Source organism: Mustela erminea, chromosome 1 (assembly GCF_009829155.1).
Source record: "Mustela erminea isolate mMusErm1 chromosome 1, mMusErm1.Pri, whole genome shotgun sequence".
Lineage (NCBI taxonomy): Eukaryota > Metazoa > Chordata > Mammalia > Carnivora > Mustelidae > Mustela > Mustela erminea.
The window spans coordinates 58408500-58429414 of NC_045614.1; the positions used below are offsets into that span (position 1 = coordinate 58408500).

A 20915-nucleotide genomic window follows, 5' to 3' on the forward strand; every position below is an offset into this window, starting at 1 on the left:
TAATTTATACACTGTGAAATGCACTAATCCTAAATGGACCAATCCATTGAGTTTTGACAAATGAAACCAAACCCCTATCAAAGATGTTACTGTTGCCCTAGAAAGCTCTCTGGTGCCTTTTCGGAGTCTCAAACACACTAGAGACAGAGACAGAGAGAGAGAGAGAAACCGTTCTGGATGTTCTCACCATAGATAAACTTCCCCTGCTTTGGGACTTCTTAGGACTGGGATTGCGTGGTGTGTGTGCCCTGTCTTGTGACTGGTTCCTTTCAGTCCCTCAGGCCCCTGTTCCTGGGATTCACCCACGCCCCGGTGTGCATCTGCGGTTGGTCCTGATTTCTGGAGATGCCGCTGTCTGGAGATACCTGCTGTTGGCTGGCCCATTCTCACTTCTCAGCTTTCATGAATAAGCTATTTCTTTTAAGGAGGAAAATGTTAGAGATGCCTGTCTTATTTTTAATTCTTTTCTAATATTCATCAAATATATTCTCATAAAATAGTGAACGGTATTAAAGAATGTGCATGCGATGTACACTGTTTTTAAGTAATCTCTACACCCAACGTGGAGCTTGAACTCAACCACCCGGAGATCAAGAGGTGTCTCTGAGCCAGCCAGGTGCCCCAAACATTCTCACAGAAGTCTTTGTATAAGCACAAATTTTTATTCTCTTGGGTAAATACCCAGGAGTGGAAGAGCCAGGTGTAGGTAGGAAGGGTGTATGTTCAGATTCCTGAGAAATTGCTAGACCTGTTCCCGATGCATGATCTACCCCTCTCCAACATCTTAAACACAGAGTGGCACACGCTCTTCCTGCTTCTTGGCAGTTTTCTTCTCCCTCAATAGCACATCTTGGGGGCACCTGGGTGGCTCAGTGGGTTAAAGCCTCTGCCTTCGGCTCAGGTCATGATCCCAGGGTCCTGGGATTGAGCCCCGCATCAGGAATTTGCCAGGCCAACAAAGAGAGACTGGGGAGGGCCTGGAGGCCCAGTAGACGTTGCAGAATGCACATTGCTGGGGTGTGAGTTCTCCGAGGGTACAATAAAATCCTCACCTCTTTACCCCCAGGGGCTCAATGATGTGTGTTGAGTGGAAAGGAGTGGGTGATGTGGAGGTGTGCTGGCCAAAGGTTCTGGGGCAGGGTGATGGAAAGCCCCAGAAAGTTTGGGGCAGGGGAGTAAGGAAGACATTGACACCAAGGGGCACTCCTGGGACTCTCCAGAACCAGGCACTGGTGGGTGTTAAAGTTCGTACTAGAGCTTTTGCTAATCCTTATACGGTGATCACATGCCCAGCCCTGGCCCTCAGCAAGCCACGCTCTTCCCTAGAACATGGGCTACCTCTCCAGGCAGGGATCAGAGGCTTGTCTGTCCTCCACACTGCGCCTGAGTTCTTGACTTCTCAGCCTGGCTGGGACTTGGGCCCAGGACAGGCTTTCAGCAGGAGCAGGATGGGGTGGGGCGTGGGGCAGGGTGTCAACAGGTAGAGGACTGGAGCAGGGGCACCAGCTGGGACTGAGGACGCCCCGGACAAGGGCGGGTTCCCTCTGGGTTCCCAGCTGAGGTCAGCATGGGGAAGCTCCCGGGAATGCGGCAGGTTTCCGAAGCCCCTCATTCCTGGTTCCAACGATACCACTCACAGAGGTACCCACAGGCAGACCCAGAGCCTCACAGGAATGTGGGGCAGGAACAGTGTCTTTGGACTTTGTGTCCCAACGCTGCGACTAAAGTGGCTGTGTGACAGCTGGTCACACTGCATCTCCGTTTCTGCACCAAATGGGGAAGAGCTGCTTCCCCAAAGGCCTCTGGCGGTTTGAAGGTGGGAGGAGGCCACGTGTAGGGGTGGCTACACAAAGGTCCCACCTGGCAGCGTGGTGAGCAGAGGCAGAGCCTGGTACCAGGAGCCACATTCCTGGCAGTGAGGAAGGGGGCGATGCCTCCCTGGGGGTCAGAGCTTTGAGTTTCAAGTTTCGGGAGGTCAGAGCCCAGCCCCTGCCTGCCTCAGCATTCCATAGTGGCTGCTTGTCCGGCTCCGGACTGGGGCCTCCGAGCTTGCTCCTGTGGCCAGGGGGCAGGAGGGAGCATGGGACAGAGGGCCACATACCCTGTCTGGGGGCAACCTTGGCACAGCATCAACAGGTGCTTCTGTAGGGCCAGGCTCCAACCCCTGTCCCTCTTGTGGTCTCATTGCCCTGGTCCAAGGCCATCTTGGAAATCTGAAGTTTTCTAAGACAAAGCCTAAGGCTATCCTTGGGATACCCAGCTGAGGAGGAAGGCCCTGCTCACCTGTCACTTGGGAGTCACTGAGGAAGCACCAGCTAGTGGCAGTGGTGGAGGGTTTGGGGTGAGGCCTTGTCTGCGACAAGCATGTTGGCTTCCAAATCAGGTCTGGGTGAGTGGGAAGTGTTTTCCTCACGTCATCCTGGAAACACTGTCTGCTGTTCTCATTAGAATGGAAACCCTTGGGAGGACTCCTGCATGGCCGCTGTCTGTGACCACCATCCACGCGATGCTAGGGTCCAGGGCAGGGTGGCAACCCTCCTGGCTTTGTGACGGGTCTGGCTGGCCAGGGACCAGATGTGCAGGCATGCCCACCACTGCAGCCAAGGGCCACGGTACCTACCCCTTGGCCTGGGCTGCAAGGCTGGGGTGGTGTGGGCCACAGGGACAGCGTGGTGGGCCATAGTCACAAGTGAGACGCCAGTCCCCTCCTGTGTTCCCGGGAGGGCCTCGGGGCTGCCCACATGCCAGCCCCGCAGCAGCCAGTCACCTGCGTCTCACTTCACTGGAAGCCAGGGAATGCAGCAGATGCCACCAGAAGGCAGTTTCCCAGGCAAAATGCCTTTCTAAGGAGGCACTTCCATCCCAGGGAGACCTAGGGTGCCCTGTGCCAAAGCAGGACTTGACCATGCCTCACACACCCCAGCTCTGCACCCACTGCCCTTCTTGGGAGCTGTAAACCAAGAGAACGTGACCAAGTGGCTTGTAAAAATTGGCTTTATTTGTCACTTATTCACCTTAACTCATTTATGCCATTTTGGCGTCCACAGTGACAGTCCCCTGGAAGCTGGGGTCAGCCCCCTACCCACTGTGATCACAGACCACAGAGCAAGAGCCATGCAGGGCCCCACCCATGAGGCTGGCACCCACAGTGTAACCACGGGTGGAGCCGAGCAGATGGCGTGCTGCAGGGGGAGCATTGAGTCTCTGCTCAGGACTGGGTCTGACAAGGCCACGTGTGATATGGTGGGATGCCCTGGACTGAGGGGTCGACAGACCTGTCGGGCCCATCCTGCTTCTGCTGCTGACTTGCCAGGTGGATTCAGGCAAGTCGCTTCTTGTCCCTCGGTTGGTCTGTTCCTTGTTAGCGCTGTGAGTGAGGTGTCCTAGGAGCTCAGACTCAGCTCTACTGAGTCGTGACCATGGCTCTGCTTCGAAGGCCACTGTGTGCCGGCTGCTCTCTCCGCAGGGCCCCGGGTGCTTCCTTAGAGCTGGGGCTTCCTCCAGGGAGAATTCCTCAGGCGTGTGGCGCCCAACTCTGCTGTCCCTGCTGCCGAGCACCACCTGTCCCTAGAGGAGCCTCCCTGCCGGCCTTGGAAAAGGTTCCACTGCCTAAACCCTAGGTCCCCTGTTACCACAAACAGAACTCATTCTAGACATCACCATGAGTCTTTTCCAATCACAGGCTGGAGCAACTTACTAAAAAACAAAAACAAAAACAAAAACCTAAGCTCTCTGACCCTGATTTTGCCACGGATGTGGGGCCTGCACCCTCCTCTCTGCAGGGTGGTGCTGACTGAAGCTAGAAGACAGGTGGCATCTGGTCATTTACTTAACATGCATTTGGTCCTAGGCACAGTGAAAAAAAGTGCTATAAACATGATGGGACGTTCTCAGCCTGGAAGGCACAGTGGCCTGTAAAAGTGAAGCCACTGTCTTTTCCCATGTGAGGGCTGCTGCAGGCGAGTGGCACGCCCGTCCAGCGACAACCGGAAGGATGGTACAGACATACGTCACTTCAAGGGTCATGCAGCGTCCACCCGGCTGGGCCAGGCGCCAACTCTGTAAGCCTGGAGAATCCTGGCCTCGCTCCTTCAGAGGACACAAACCGACGACAGCCAGCCAGACACGATGGAGCCAAGCTGACTCCGTGCTCTTCAGCCTCAAAGCCCAACCAGAACAGTCAACGAGAAGAGTCAAGAGGCACATGCAGAAAAATTAACAGACGGCCCACGAATGTCTTCTGGAAAACCCATCCCTTTCTTTCGAAGAGGCTTGTTCCTAAAAAACTACTTATAAAAGGGGAAAACAATGGTGTCTTCCAGAGAAACAGTTTGAAGCCAGGTATTCTAACCCCTGATTGTGATAGGGACTCACCAGTGAGTCATGTCCACCAGAAAACATGATTTGCTCTCAGCCTCGTTGCCCTATGGCAACGATGGAGACACAGCTATGAGGTTTGTGCTTCTAATCAAAAAGTTCCCGTGCTCGGGGAACAGCTCAGACCACTGCAGCTGCCTACGGCACTGAGTAGGTGCAAAGGTTAAAAAAAAGAAAGTTGTCTGGGGATAGTCCTTTGCCATCCCCACCTCTGGCAGTCAGCTCCATAAAACCTCCCTCCTACCGTTCTTTCTGCCAATGCCAGCATAAAAAGCAAAATTTCAAACTGGAAAAATTCTAGCACTTTACAAAGTGGAATGAAAGAGTATGAAATTCAAAAACATTATTAAACAAAAGTCCCGGTGCTATAGCAGCACTCCTGCAATGAGCACCCCACGGGCCTCACTGTCCCCCTCCCTTGCAATTCCAGGCAGGGCCCCTCTCCTGGTCCAGGGATACGTGGCTCAGAAGAGAAGGGCCCCCATGCTGCCAACCTCGCTCTGCTCCTTCACGAAAATTTCAAAGTATTGGTAGATGATCGTGACTGCGAGCAGGATCCCGGTTCCAGACCCGATGGCACCCAGGAAGTCGGCCAGGACGGAGAGGGCCCCGATGCACAGCCCACCAAAGGCTGCGGCAGTGGGAATGTACCTGAGGAACAGGGGACTGATGAGCCATGAGCCACCATGCAGACCCCCAGCCCCAGCCTGGCCTCGGGAAGGGACCGGAGCTTCGGACATGCCCACATCTGATTTAAGATCCTGACTCCGAGGTCACTCCACTACCTCCTTGAACCTTCACCACTCATACACCTTGATGGTCTGGACTAGGGCTGTGGTGTCCAGTAGGTGCCATATGAGCCACACAGCACTCATGAAATGGGACTAGTCCAAATCGAGATGCTGAAGACATCACATGAGGTTTTGAAGACAGGAATATAAAATAATTTACGATGCTTTTTATGTTTATCTACAACTTGAAATTAAATTCTAGACATGGGAAGTTAAATAAAATATATCATTAAATTTACTCAGATTCGTTTTACTTTCTTTTTAAGATATAGCCTACACACAAGGTTTTGTGAGTTTCACGTATATTTTTACCTTTTTAATGTGGCTAGTAGAAAATTTAAAATTTCCTAAGTGGCATGCAATCTGTTAGGACTGAACGGTGGGTGTAAATGGAGAGGCCGCAGAGGAATTAAACAAACGAAACTGCAAACCACCCCTGTGAGAGATCTGAAAACAACCTAAAACTTGAAACACTTGCTTTTCCCGTGGTTGCTTCCTTCAGGTGAGGCAAGCAAGCTATGGGCAGCGGGACAAGCCTGGCTGGCCCCCTAGGCTGACCTAGGGAACAGTTTTGCGGGAACACAGCCCCTTCATCCGTGTAGGTACTGTCAGCGGCCGCTTCCCAGTGGCGGTGGAGGAAACGAGTAGTCACGACAGGCTTGAAAAGCCTGAGATACTTAATACTACCACCCCTGCTGCCTGAGGCAGCTCCACGGTAAGTGGAGATGAGGTGCAGACGGCCAAGTCCCCCATGAGCACCCCAAGGGCCAGCCTACAGCTCTCTTCTGCCCTGCACCCAACACCCAGCTGGTCACCAAGTGCTGCGGCCGGCCTCTCCTCTGTGTCCCCAGGTTCCTGCAGCACTTGGAGCCCTTCTGCCCCCGGCCCACATTCCCACTGCGGCCTCTCAGCAGTCAGCTGGCCCTCCCTCTGGTGGCTCTGCCTTTAGCACTGGGTCTCCTAAAGAGACCCTGGACACTGCCCCTTCCCCCAGCAGCCAGCTGGCTGCCCATAACCTTACTACACCCTCTTGTACCCATAGAGCCACATGCCTCTGTCTCACTCCCTGGCGGCTCTCTCTTTGAGGAGAGGGAGGCATGCTTTTATTACCCTATCCCCAGTCTCCAGCATCAAACAAGAGTGTAGAGGAATTACAGACACAGGGGCCTTTTCTATCTCGTTACCCAAGGGTAGGAGTTAATGGATCGGAAACCCCTAAGCCAGATCAGGATACCTGGTATGGAAGGAAACCACAAATTCAGAGTCTGAGGGCCAGGGATCAGCACTCACCGATTGAGCTCATGGACCATGGAAGTCTCTCGATGGCCCCGCATCACCATCTGCTGCTCCTTTAGCTGCTTTGCAACCTGCATGACACCCACCAAGGAGACACCGTTAAACTGGAGACCTGAACTTGAAGGAAGGTGGACGCCTCCTGGTGGGGCTCAACACTCGCAGCTTTTCCTCTTCTGCGCCCTAAGCCCTCACACAGGTAACTCTGACTTCACCGCAGAGAAGTCATGGGGCGAAATGTGACCGTACACTGTGGCTCTAGCTTCCCCAACACAGCACTGGCTTCCTGCTGGCATTCATCGTTGGCCACTGAGGGTTCACAACTGCCCCGCCATGAGCACGAAGCATCTGTGGGTGTCCACAAACCACTTTCTTAGCAAGAGGAGACAGGCAGAGACCCCTCAGACCCCAAATGGGTGAGGACTACTGTTTCCTGGATTAACCTCCTCTCAAGAAATTCACTGTTAACTTCTATATACTCACATCTTTGGCAGAGGAGCCCGAGACCTCAATCCAGGTTTTGGAGAAGAACGCACACGAGCCAAGCATGAACACTATGTACACCACGGCATGGACGGGATCTTCTAACACAGAGCCAAAGGATTCTGGCGGGGACAGGTAGTAGCACAGGCCGCCAACAGGATACGCACGTGCCGGGCCCCCGGAGGAAGTATCCTGGAAAGGTTACGCACAAAGCCTGTGAAGGTCGCTTCGTCGTACCTCCGCATCAGGACAGAAATGGTTTTGAGCAGTTGACACAGGTGACGATTTTGCTCAAGGGCCTATAGTACAGTTCTCTCAACAAAAAGGGAACTGAACATGCTGAATGTGTAAAAGGCATGATCAGCAAATACCTATGGGTGAAATACGTGCTCATAGTGAGACGCACAGGTGCACAGCCTGCAACCTGCGCTCAAACTGATGGTTTTAGCCCCGAGCAGCTGTACTTACAGACCAGGTGCCCAGCAGGCTGACCAGCAGGTTGCCACTGAAGCGGGCAGACAGCATCTGGGAGATGACATACAGGTTGGACACCAGGGCGGACTGCAGGATGATGGGGATGTTGGAGGTGTAGAAGAGCTTGATCGGGTAGGTGTTGTACTGGCCTCGGTAACGGGCTGACTTGATGGGTAGGTCCACGCGGAAGCCCTGAGACGCCAAACAGAGTGGAATGCCCTTCGCTGCCTCATCCGGCCTGCTGCCCAGAAGCCCAGCCCAGCCGGGGACAGCTGCCAGGGAGCCGGCTGCAAGCATAGCTTCCAGGGCTGTGGTTCCCCTGCCTTACCCACCTCTGCACCTGGGGGAATCAGAACAGAAGGTTCCCAGAAGGGGTGCCTGAAAGGCTCAGTCGATTAAGTGTCTGCCTTCAGCTCAGGTCATGATCCCAGGGTTCTGGGATCAAGCCCCATGGTGGGCTCCTTGTTCAGCAGAGAGCCTGCTTCTCCTTCTGCTCCTCCCCACTACTTGTGTGCTCTCACACTCTCTCTCTTGTTCTTTCCTCTCAAATAAATAAAAATCTTAAAAAAAAAAAAAAAGGTCTCCCAGAAATACTGGCTCAAAACTGCACCAAAGCCCAGCAGAGATAATCCTATAATTCTACTTGTCAGAAACCAAAATCCAGCACATTATATCCAGCTCTATGTAGAATATACTAGAAAAGTCTGAAGAACACATGCTCAAGTTCTAGCAGTGCTTCTCTTGCCTATACTTTCAGTGGCCCCAAGACCCATGCCACCACAGCATCTGCCTTGCACCCCAGAACAGCTGTTTAAGAGGTTTCTGATAATACGCAGAAAAGCCAAGCTTTTCTTTTTCTTTTCTAAGATCTTATTTATTGGATAGACAGAGAGTGAGCACAAGCAGGGGGAGTGGCAGGCAGAGAGAGAGGGAGAAGCAGGCTCCTCGAAGAGCGAGGAGTCTGCTGTGAGCCTTGAAGCTGAGCTAAAGGCAGACGCTTAACCGACTGAGCCACCTAGGTGCCCCAAAGCCAAGATTTTCTATGAATGTGACCTCTCCCTCGGAAAGGCTTGGAGGAAGGGTTTCTTTTATATCATTTTCACAAACTCTCAATGCCTAGGACTCAGAATATGTAAGATTTAAAATAAAATCTTCATGCTCCAAACACATACTTGCCAAGAGCCTAAAGAGTCCACTTATTGGTAATGAGGCATCTGAGTCTCAGCCAAAGGAACAGTCACTTGCTCCTCAGAAAAAGCACTTGCCTGGTTTAAATACCTTTCCAACAAGCATTCAATTACTCTCTCAACTGCTGTCTCTTCTTGTCAATAAATATTAGAAGAGATACAAAGTGGCTGATCAAAAAATACAAAGATTAGCCCGACTACAGAAAAGTGACCAGCAGTGCCACTCTCCTGTTCAGAAGCAAGTGACACAGACGAATCATCTGAAAGATAAGAGGAAAGCCTTTTCTAAGATGAAGCTCCTGCCTGCAATTATGGTACAAACTGGTTAAGACAGAGAGAAGGTGTTAGTTTGCTTGCTTTTCATTTCTCTTAAACCAAGAACTTAATATCTTCTCTATCTGCCGACAGCCCCAACCCAAAGTAACATGATTCCAGAAATACTAGCTCTGCCTCATGGGTGTTTGGCAAGTCCCCTGACTCAGTGGGAGGCACCTATCCTGCTCGCCTTGGGCTTGGCGTCCTTTAAATGCCATCTCATTTCAATACAATGGGACGGGACAGGCCCCGCCAGGGTGTGGGTGAGGGATGCCTACGCCAAGGCATGCTGACACACAAAGGCAGACCATTAAAACTTGGTGCACTAGGATCTGGACGCACCTGGAAATAGATCACCACTGCGAAGACAAAGATGGTGGCGATCAGATTCATGAGGTTGGGAAGATTCTGGCGGTAGAAGGCCTCTCGAAGGGCTCGGACCTTGTCAGTGCGTGTGGCCAGTAGATGGAACAGTGCGATGATGGCACCTTCAAATTCCATTCCTGTTGGTGAAGGAGAGGATGTGCGTGGTAAACAAACAAACCACCAACTAAATTTGGCTCTACTGATTTTCTCAGTGGCTAAAAAGACGAAGTCCTACCCTTCACAGTGCTCACTCCCATAACCCCAGGGAGAGAGCCCTCTCATCTACTGCTTCTGTAGATAATGCAAACCTGCAGAAAGGGCTATTCTACCTTTTGATTTAACTCATCTCAGTTCTCCAGCATGAGTCATCAGCAGCTACTGGACATGTGGCATGACGATCAGTTACAAAACCATAAAGGCAGGGTCTGCTAAACTCTGGCTGAAGGGGCCCTACACTGAAGGGGGGCCTCCAAGCTGCCAGATTCTCTTCCCGGAAATGCCCGGGCAGTCCAAGCATCTGCGGCTCTGAGGGGCAGGTGGGGCTCGGGCTCTGCTCCTGACACTGATGGTCAAGTGGAAAGGACCACATGTGTGCCCCCCGCATGGCTGATCCAAATCTAAGTTCATACCCTACCCCGAGAGGATGTGGAAGGAGGCAGCCGGTATGAGCTGGGAAACCACAGCCATGATGCAGACTGAGCTTCCCAAAGAATGAAGGGAAAGAACGAGACTGGGTACTTGACCTGAGGAGCAGGCAGCAGAGGGACAAGTTAGAGGAACTTGGGGCACACGGGGCATTAGAAAGGCCTAGAGGTGTCTTAATTTTCAGGAAGTTTATAGAGTTAAACAAACCAAAGCTAAAGCAGGTAACAAGAGTGCTGCGTTACTGTGTAATCTCTGCTAACCCACGACAGTCTATGCCATGACATACTTAGGCAGCGCGCATGCCTGAGCTAGTGTCTAGAGCCATGGTCTCTGAGGGTGGCTGGAGGTACCGGTAACAGTGGCATGAGGTGTGCCTTGGCACACCTGCTACAGCATGTGCTCAAGTGTTGAACACATGATGGCTGGCACCACCTGCTCTGTTCCCACACCATTTTAAGAGGATGCTTCAGGCCAACCTTCCAATGGGGATCACCACTGACCTCTTCTGGAATGCAGCTTCTGTGAAAGAAACACTGTTCTAACGGTCTGTAATTCCTCACCTCACCCTGTGATGCTGTGCTCAGTCCCCACGCACCCCCGCTACCAGGCTTGTGACAATGCTGCCTTCCCAGGGCACAGAGTTCAGGGATCTCAGAGCAGGAGCTGGGACAGGCCTTCAGAGGCCGCCGCCCCAGTTTGCTGGGAAGGACTTATTCCCTTCTGCCGTCCACACTGACCCCCACTCCCGTACCTCTGATCATAGCTCTGACTCCTCTCCACCTTGTTCAATCTGCACCAGCCACACATGCTGACCCTGAACACTACACTCCCACCTCAGGGCCTTTGCAGCTGCTTGTTCCCTCTAAATGGGACATTCTTCTCCCACAGAGCTGCAAGACTCCCTACCTTCTGCAGAACTTTGTTCCAAGGTAGGGGGATGCTGGGAGGGGGTCTTTCTGATCACCCAGACTAACCCTGTGACAACCCTCCCAGCATCTCCATCTTCTTTCTCTGCCTCGTTGTTCCCCTAGGTACCTGTTCCAACACCTGCCATGTGGAACACTCAGCTCACTCCGTATTCCTAGTGTCTGACACCTCACAGATGTCAGGTAAAGTATTTGTTGAGTGAAGGGCAATGCCAAGAGTAAGCTCTAGTTCTCCTACTTTTTAACATAATTTCTTAAAATTTGCCACCTGCTGCATCTCTGGGAACAAGAGAGAACTTCCAAGTGCGAAGAGTTACTTCACGCGCAGAGGCAGCTTTGTACCTGCACGGTCCCACTAATTCCATTTGAGCTGTTCCCACTTGCCCTACACAGGTCTGTGACGTCTGTGACCTGTGCCTTCCTCCAGGGTCCAGTCCTCGGGACCCCAATCTTCCCTCTCCCCTGAACCCACAGCTCTCATGGCAACACTCACTGCCCACTTGAGCGGCTTGGAGTGACCCCTCCCAGCTGCGCTTCTCTCCGGCTCAGTCTTAAACACAACCAGCTGAAAGCCCAACACTTTTAAAGCCAGAAACAAACCCAAGTCTGCTCTGCGATTTTCTGTCACCCTTGAAAGAACCTCCTCTGTCCCGTCTATTACGCTCTTAGCACCTTGTGCCTTGGTCTGTGCTTTCCACGACGGGCTGGCTGGTCAAAGCTGGACAACGGGACAGCCGCCGGGCTGTGTTCTCTGCCTGTCTTCCCCTCTAGTCCAGGCTGAATCACCCCTCCCATGCTCCAACCCCCACTGCCTCACTGGCCTGCTCCTCAGTGGAAGGTGGCTCCTCTGCTGGGGCTTCTGAACCTTTACTGACTCCTCCCCTCCCGGCCCCAACTCTGGTGCCGCATCTTCAGACTTCAGGATGCCCCCAGGCCAGTTACAGTGACAGTCTTCATACCCTTGAACCCCTATGATCCTTTCTCCCGCCTGCCTTTTCACACCCATCCCTGAAAAATATTACCCTCCACCCTCTCCTTTCTCCCAATTTGTCCTGAATTTCCTACAATTCCAGAAGTGCCCAGGGAGGAACCAAATCCCTCTTCTCTGAGGCTCTTTTGACAGTTCCTACGTCAAGCTATGCTCTTTCCCTTGTAATCTACTGGGTGCATGTGACCTTCATTTGTCCAGGGACCTACTTTGAGTATCACTAATGAGATCATGTGGTCTCTGGACGCCAGGGACTGTTTCCAGCATTCATCTCAAAGAAAAATACTCAAAAAACAAACAAACAAACAAACAAAAAACACCCCAAAACAAACAAAAAAACCCAAAAATAAAATAAAAAAAAATTACTCAAACACGCATGAATATTTATTTCTCGCGAGTCTCCTCAGAGTGTGTAACATATTTAGTGATGATAAAACCTGATTTTCCTTTCCTAGTAAGTCACATTTCCTTAAATATTTAGGAAGTTTTATTAAAGACACTGCCTGTAACAAGAGTCTCTTCTTTGTAGGCATAACATGCAACACTTACATGTAACATGCATCTATACTCTGAGCCAGGACTCAGGGAATTTCATATTATTTCTCATTAATCCTGGCACCTACAGCTGATATGCAGAGGAATGTGCCCAAGGCCATTTAACCACTACCAGCAACAGCCAGGACTTAAACCTAGGGTTCAGGCCTCTCTCCCAAAACTGCTCCAGATCTGAGCAAGTGTGTTGGTTCCATAATCTCTGCTTAATCACTGCGAGTGACTGCCAAGATATGTAAAGATGAACCTGTGAGGATGTGCACTATTTCACTGTTGCAACAACAGCGACACTGGAAACAACCTCAATGTCCGTCACAAGACTATAATAAATGCTGCCTCATCCTTGCAATGGAAGTCCACACTGCACTGAGGAAAACGAGGCAAAATTATGTATTCCGACATGGCAAATATCCATGAAATACACAAAAAATGCAAGCTAGACATCTTTAGGAGCACAGACCTATCTGTGTTTTAAAAATTCTATAGATAGAGATCACTTTAAAAAACAAAAACAGAATCTCTGCAGATACACACAGGAAAATCAGAAGAGATGTACCTAAAACTAACCTGATTCTTCCTGGGAATGGGGGAACTTCTGTTTCTTGTCTTGCACACGCTGATACTTTCTACTAAATCCTGTCCCCAGGGAAGGCCAGGGCCCTTACCTCGGCCAGTGTTGACAGTGGTGGGGCTGAACGCCTTCCACACGATGGTCTCGCAGATGTTAGTGGCAATGAAGAGGGAGATCCCAGAGCCGAGGCCGTATCCTTTTTGCAGAAGTTCATCCAAAAGTAAGACAATTAAGCCAGCAACAAAGAGCTGTGAAAATTTAAAAAGAAAAGAAAAAAATAAAAGAAAGCAACCCACACAGACTGCTGTTCATAGGCCTGTTCCTTTCCTTCTGCAGTACCAAGCTTTTCTGCTTCTCAACACTAAAGGCAGGGTAGACCTTGGACAGTAGAGCCTTTCTCTGGTGAACTTGGAAAGGCCACCACATGGGCCCTGGCTTCTACTCATGCTTCTGTATGCCCACCTCAGATCTGTCATTCGGGAAGTCTTAAGTGTGAGGAGCTACGCAGAAGGGGGGACACGTTAGAGCCGAACTGACCTGTATGGTGATTAACAGGCAGATTCCAGCGCCCATTTCAGAAGGATCTCCGTACATTCCTGTCATCACGTACACGATGGACTGGCCGATGGTAATGATCATGCCAAATACTGGAATCACAAGAAACGGTCTTCTCAAAGTGGGACACTACACGGTCTGGAGAAAACAGTTCTGGAACACCTACTGTGTGCCAGGCACTGGGGAGGACGACGATGGGAGATGTAGAATGCAGGCATGGCCTGCAAGGAGCTCAATCCAGGAACGCTTAGCAGCTCCATGGCCAAACTACAAGAGTACTAAGTACAAGTACTCAAATGCCTTCTAACAAAAGTCTGCAACCTCTTCAATTCCAGCTTCTCCAAAATCACTTTCCTTTCAGTGATGGCAGAGTTGAAATGTACTAATACAGTTCTTTTCTTTTTTTCCCCTTAAGATTTCATTTATTTATCTGACAGAGAGAAAGCGAGAGAGCACAAGCAGGGGAGAGGGAGAAACAGAGTCCCCACTGAGCAGAGGGCCCAATGCGGGGCTGAATTCCAGGACCCTGGGATTATGACCTGAGCCCAAAGCAGATGCTTCACCAACTGAACCACCCAGGCATCCCACTAATCCAGTTCTTATGAAAGGAGAGGGAGCAAGGGAAGATGACATCCAGAAGCATGTGATTTGGTGATGGTGTCAACCTGCAGCACCCAAACTCAAGTCATGTCGCTTGGGCTTTGGAGAGCTCCCTAACTTGAATACATGCCCGGGCCCTCTACAGGCCTATCATTTGGGTCTGAGTCCAGCACACTGAAAATTATCTCTGGGATAAAATGATCCATCCCTTCTCAGCTTGTAGTTAATATAGTTTTAAAGGAAAAACTCACAAAGCAGTCAATTTAGTTCCTAGTTTCATTTCCTCAGCCACAAAGCTCTTCTGGCCAACGAGGTACATTCCTTTTTGTATGCACATGTCTTTGTTTCTTGTAGCTCATTAATCTCTGTTGTTAGGCACAGTGGAATCCACATGTTTTTATTGGTTTCACAATACTAGATGGGTTTGGGATTCAATTTCAGCTTTTCTGCTTAGTTTGCGCATGAAATATAATTTTATTCCAAAATGCCCATCAAATAATTTCTATTTAACTTTTTAAAAAAGTGTCTAATAAAACAGTTATCTTGAGACAGAAAAATTTAAAAAAACTGTTCAAGAATAAAGAGAAAAGAGCTAATTTGTGCTTTTGAAAAATAATACATCCTGATTTGTACCTGAAACTGACAAGTCTGAACTGGATTAGTCTTTCTTGCTCACTTATTTCACCTACTAACTCCAGAAGATCTCTAAAACATGCTGATGTGGAATAAAACAAGGCTGTGCAGGCAACTGTAAATGTGATTTCCTAATTAATGCATTTCGCTTCACAACCAAAGACTGTACGTGGTTCATTCAGATAACTGGTTACTATTACTAGTAACACATTACTTGCTATAAAACAATATATTATCCTCACTGTTACAGATGAAAAGACTGAGACTTCAGAGATGTCATCTAACTTCATCCCAGGTGACAGAGCTGGACAGAAAGGATCCCTATCCCCTAAGTGGAATCCTTTCAAACTCTGAGCAGAGAGAAAATACCACGTGTTGGGTAGCTACTGCGCACCAGGCGCTGAAAGAGGTTTTATACATGCTATTCAAATGAAGTCTTAAAATAGCTCTGAAGTTTTCCTTCTAAGTGGTAAGAAACTTGTGACTGGTGGAGGGCGAGACCTCCAAGCCCTGCTCCTTCCCCTTGATGACACCCTGTGACACCCACCCCCCGCCTCATCGACTCTATCCAAGTGCTCTCTCGTTAACATAGCCCACAGTACACCTACAGGGTTGGTGGGCGAAGGAGGTTACATCGTACAAAAAAACCTATTTTGATGCCCTAAACTTCAGAGCAAATTTGAATTCTCACCTGCAGACATGTGAACATTATTCAAAATCTCACTTACACTTTTGGGCTCCATTGAAGAGGGCTCGGTCTTTTGGGGTGTCACCAACTTCAATTATTTTGGCGCCAGCCAAGAGCTGCATGATGAGGCCGGAGGTGACAATGGGAGAGATACCCAGCTCCATCAATGTGCCTTGAAGAAAGAGCAAGGTAAAACACAGCCAGTATGAGCTTGGAAAAGCAACACATAATATTAAGAAAATGAATGAGCAAAATTCAACAGTGTGCCCTGTATACAAATCTGATGTGTTTCAGTTTGCTAGCAGTATTTAATTTCAAAATTAATCCCCAAATATCAACGATTAGCGTATAATTCAATTCATTCTATTCAGTCTGCCAGGCAACATCTTATTCTATTTAGGAAGTCACGTGGCATTTAAATAGACGACAGCCTTTAAATTCACCCCAAACAGATTCATTCTGGTTTTACAGAGATAAGATTTGTCTCTTCATCAGTTAATAAAAAAAGGATAACATTCAAATAAATTCCGGAGTTTGGAAAGAAGGTCTGCACCGTTGTATCTAGTTGTGAATAAACTTCTATTTCCATTATGCTAAAATGAGCTATACTTCCAACTGATTTAGAACTTAATTTGAAATGTTCAGAAAGTGAGTTAATCAAAAGCAATATCAACATAAATGTTCAAATTCTCCCCACCCATAGGTAAATGGGTTAGAGTATACAAAACACTGTTACATATTTCTTTGGACACGTATATACAACCCATAGATATGAAGATGTAGCTCAGAAATAAGTTTTATATTCTAAAGAATGTTATCAAAACAGAAGAAAGACCGGTACAAATGTCATCATTTCAGCTGTTTAAAAGCATTCTAGTTTTTCCATGTATTTTTTATCCTCCACGACCTAGACTTATCTTGTTATTACAGGTTTTGTGTTGCATTCAAATGCCGCAGCGCTGAATTGGCCATCTGCTCAGGCTATTCAGCACAGCGCGCCAACATTCCTCCCCAACACTCTGAATTCCACATAAAGCCGAAGCCTGTGATTTAACCAAAGGAGGCCAGTCAAATCCACACCGGAGAGAGGTACAGAAGGCCAGAGTCCTACCTCTGTTCGAGGCAAGAATCACTCTCATCCAATAGAAAGGGTCAGCTGAATCTGAAGACATGATACCAAATAGCGGGATCTGGAAACAAGCAGAGAAAAGGAGTCAGCACGCTGACCCCCAGCCTGCTCTTCGCCCCACCCCAATTCTGGAACAGGAACTGCACTTACCTGGCAGCATACTAAGAAGATAAAGAGGGTGATTGCGGTCCACAGCACTTTCTCCTTAAACTGAATCTATAGTGGAAGAGAACGCATTAAGGCAGTATTTACAAAGACAAGTTCATAGACATGAACTTGAATTGGATCCCTTTCTCTGGCTCACCAGAGAAGTGAGCCTTGAACACTCCAAGCCGAGTGCCAAACATAAGCACTGAAACATAAGGATGTGTGTTGCAGGCTTTCTATGTACAAGACAGACATACAGAGACCTTTCACATACGATTTCACTGGAGCCTCATGTCACTTAATGTTATCTTTACAATGAGAGAATGGTCTTAGGAAAGTTAACTTGTCCCATATCTCACAGCTGAAGTGAGTTTTGAGTGCAAAACCTGTGCTCTTAGTCACCAGAATTAACAGTTTAGGATCAGACCCCAGATGGAACAATGTTGCAACAGCAAGGGATTCCTAAAACAGACCAGACCTTACAAGGAGCCAAAGATAGTGATCATTCAAAAAGGTTCTGTAGCTGATAAAATCTTGCAATTCTGTAGCTAACTAATTTGCAATATGTGACAGTTTGATAGTGTATTTGCTATGAATTAAGGATAAAACAAGGTAATAAAAAATACTGGGAGGGGGGAGGCAGGGAGAGTTACACCTTTAACCTACTCAGTGCCTACCAACAGCACCTACTTAAGACTTTTCACATCTCCATGGGTACACATGTAGGCCAAGTGACTACTGGGAATTATTTTATAGATGATGAGTGAGTACCATCAGGAAAATTTAGAATCCCTGCCCAAGGTCCCCCTGGTACCAAGTAGAACTGGCAGCTTTTCCAGGTGTTCTGCCTCAACTGACTGCCTTCCCTAGTACTTGCTGCCTATCCTGCAAGAAAGGGTTTAAAGGGCTTAAAAAAACACTAACTATTGTGTGGACTGAGGATTTTGATATGGAAAAATATCTTGTGAGCGACAGCATGAAGTGAATAGAACTGTGCTCTGAAAAAGTACTCTTTAACTGGACGGGAGGAGGAGTCCCAAGTCTACATGAGCTCCAAGACAGAGTCTGGCTCTCTGGTTAGAACAGAAGTTGAGTTCTTTCATGACTGCCACTTTAGGCAGGCCCCAAGGAGACCACCACACAAAGGCGGCGGGCACTTAGGGTCTGACACCCCACATGAAGCTGGGGTGAAGTCACAGAACACTCCTTCCTCTTGAGAATGCTCCCCCTTCCCATCTGTCACCTCACCAAACCAAGAAATTAGGAGGCCAAGGGAAGGCAACACCACTTCCAGCTAACCAGGAACACAACAGGCCTGTGTTGAAAGGATTCTTCATGGGAAAAAAGAGTAGATGATTTTTATAAGACTCCTCATTTCTTAATAACCAAGTCTCCTTTCCTGGATGCAGCCAAATTCAACAGCAAAACTTCAAAAGCTCTTTATCCCAGTCCTGTCTACTTTACCTTTGAAATAGCTGCTGAATCAGCCAACAATCACTTCTCATCAAAAAGCTTTTGATATTGATAAAATCTTGTAATGCTGTAGGTTAACTAATTTGCAATAGGTGATAGTTCGACAGTGTATTTCCTATGAATTAAGGGTAAAACAATGTAATAAAAAGTACTGGGAGCGGGGAGACAGGAAGCCCACCCCATATACCCTGTGTTACAAAAGCTTTGAAACCACTCTCATCTTCCACCGACTTCTAGAACATTTTCTCATCACCTGGCCCTTCCATTGCTCCCCATCACCCTTTATGTTCTAGAAATATGGAACTACAGCTAACACCCTCCCACCTGCTTGTCTGCTTTGCACACATATATTCTTTATACCTGGAATTCCTTTCCCTCCCCTCAAAACAAAACAAAACAAAACAAACCCCTTCTATTCTTCCATTAAAACCACCAGAAACCACATCTTCCAGAATTAATCCCCTCCCGAGCCACTGCTACAACCTGCACATATTTTCACTGCTCCATCTACCACACTTAGTTACAAGGCCAAGGTCAGACAGCTGTTAAAAGGTTTGTGAAGGGTGGGTCCCAGGCTTGTCTACCTCCAGAGCCATGCCCTTTCTACTATGCTAGGGAGTTGGGGTAGAAGGGACAACTTTGTATTCTACCCATTGAAAAGGGCACGTATGTGGAACACTTACACAAAATGATTTCAAGTTAAAAAAAAAAAAGGGGGAGACTTCAAGACGAAAGTGTCCATATTGACCTTAAATACACAGATGTGTATGTGAATGCATGAACAACAGTCTTAAAAGAATCTAAAGGCAAAAATCTTTCACTATTCATTCTCTTGAATGCAAGAATCTAAATAAAACTTCCCCACTGTTTAACTGCTACACCAGCATTGGCAAAACTTGCTATCCTGGGCTGTAGCTGGGTAGGAGCGGGAATTCTGATAAAGGTTCTACATTTTTATCTTCTCATGTTTTAATGCGTCTGCTGTAAAAAGCAGGGTTCACAAAAACGCCCTTTTTCTCTGTACCTTTTATGGAGACTATCAGAGTCCTAACTCATTCGCACAGGATAAAGGGACTGCTCTTACCTCCTTTTAACACATGCATACCAAAACCTCCTGAGGGGGGGAAAACCCAGCCACGAAGCGCTCGTGCTGGAGGTGAAGAAGGAAAGGAAACTCAATCCGAGTATCCTGAGGCTTCTGGGGCCTTACTCATTCATCTCCAAGTTCCACTTTTGGGACCGAGCAAACCGGAGGCTTTGTTTGCTGGAGTAACATCCTCAAAAGATGCTCCAAATATAGCACCATGACTTCGGAGGAAATTCCCACAACCAGGTCACCTTCCGACAAGGCTCAGGAGTACACACCGCTACACGCCAGGAGGAAGGGGTGCGAAACCGAGTTCCCAGCTGGCGTGCTGAAGCCATTTTAATTGTACTGTAAACTTCGGACGCCCAGACAGTTCATGAAACCTCGGTGGACGGCGATTTCGGGAACTTACCTTCCTCTCCGGTTTTTGAATTTCCGGCAGGATGACACAGAAGGGCTTGATGACTTCCAGAAATTTGACTTTGATGGGAGAGACAAAAGCAGAGTTAGGGCACGTAAAAACCTTCCCCGCTCCCTTGGGGAAGCCCTCCGCCCACCGTGAGCAGGAGCAGGGACTAGAGGAGCAGACCGCGCACGGGGGCTCGCGGGCACCCCAGGAAGGGCCGGGGCGCCGGCCACGGTCTAGGGGAGCTGGGCGGGCCTGGGGGGTGGCCGCTCGTCTGGACGGGTGAGGGGAAGGGGCATTTTGATCCTTCCTGGCCTTGCCGGGGCTGCCCTGAGGGACTCACTCGCCATGGCGGCGGCTGCTCGGGCTCCGGGCCCCCCTTCGACTCCGCTCCACTCCGAGTGAAGTGAGGCTGTCCGCGGCCCAGCCCGCTCGCGAGCGCTGCACCTCCGCCGAGAGACACGTCAGTGCTAGCACCGCGGCAGCGGCGCGGCGCGGCGCGGCGCGGGGCGGAGCCGGGGGCGGGCCGCAGGCTGCTTCCGCTTCCTGCCACGCGCTGTGGGCCAGCCGCGGACCCTCACCGTCGCCGCCGAGACCACAACTCCCGGCATGCAGCGGGGCTCCTGGGCCTCCCGGGAAGAGCGTGCGAGACTCCGGGGCGGGGCGGGGCGCGGGGCACGCCGGGATTGGGAGTGTGCGGCTGCGCAGTCCTGGCCAAGCGGGAACGCGCGGGTGGAGGGTGTGTCGTGGCTCCAGAGGCCGGGCGTTGCGGTCTGGTGGAGAAACTGAGGCCGCTGTTTCGGGCCGCTGCGCCCAAAGCCCTGCTAGTAAGGCGGTGTCCCAGGTCACCTCTATGCCCTTCATAGTACTCATAACTCTGAATTAGTGAATAGAGCGTAAGCTCCTTTGATCCGGAGCCAGTGTCCCAGCGCAGACGGAAATGCCCGGCTCCTAGTAGTTGCCTGGTTGGTGAGGCCGACGGAACACCCTCGTTTATTGAGTCATTCAGCAAATCCGGAGGCTTGCCCTGGGCACGGGGTCTCGGCAGTGACTCCTGCCGAGTCCCTGCCATCTGAGGACGAATGGGATGAATTCCTGGAAGATAGGATCAGAGAACTGGGACAGCTCAGGAAATAGGCTGGGGAATCCAGGCAGGCTTCCCAGGAGAGCTGATTTTGTGCTCAACCTCGACAGATTCCGGCGACGAGAAATGAGGGAGGAAGGTGCAC

The 20915-nt window shown here is 49.6% G+C and overlaps 1 protein-coding gene across 1 annotated transcript; it reads right to left on the reverse strand.

The window, feature by feature from the left end:
• Positions 1-2976: 2976 nt before the first annotated feature.
• SEC61A1 (SEC61 translocon subunit alpha 1) lies at positions 2977-20221 on the reverse strand. Its single transcript, XM_032337804.1, has 12 exons — positions 20030-20221; positions 19693-19760; positions 16724-16789; positions 16556-16634; positions 15485-15616; positions 13506-13615; positions 13063-13216; positions 9263-9423; positions 7413-7610; positions 6945-7136; positions 6459-6535; positions 2977-5028 (listed from the first exon to the last, which is right to left on the reverse strand). Exons 1-12 carry the CDS (start codon positions 20034-20036, stop codon positions 4842-4844), a joined length of 1431 nt encoding a protein of 476 aa, XP_032193695.1. The 5' UTR covers positions 20037-20221; the 3' UTR covers positions 2977-4841.
• Positions 20222-20915: the final 694 nt, after the last annotated feature.

What these genes read in the sequence shown, in the direction of transcription:
- SEC61A1 (XM_032337804.1), bottom strand. An exon ending in TCTTCTTAGTATGCTGCCAG is followed by an intron (nt 16,635 to 16,723) that starts GTAAGTGCAGTT and finishes GCTTGTTTCCAG; the next exon opens with ATCCCGCTATTTGGTATCAT. An exon ending in GCCTGTTAATCACCATACAG is followed by an intron (nt 13,217 to 13,505) that starts GTCAGTTCGGCT and finishes AAATTTTCACAG; the next exon opens with CTCTTTGTTGCTGGCTTAAT.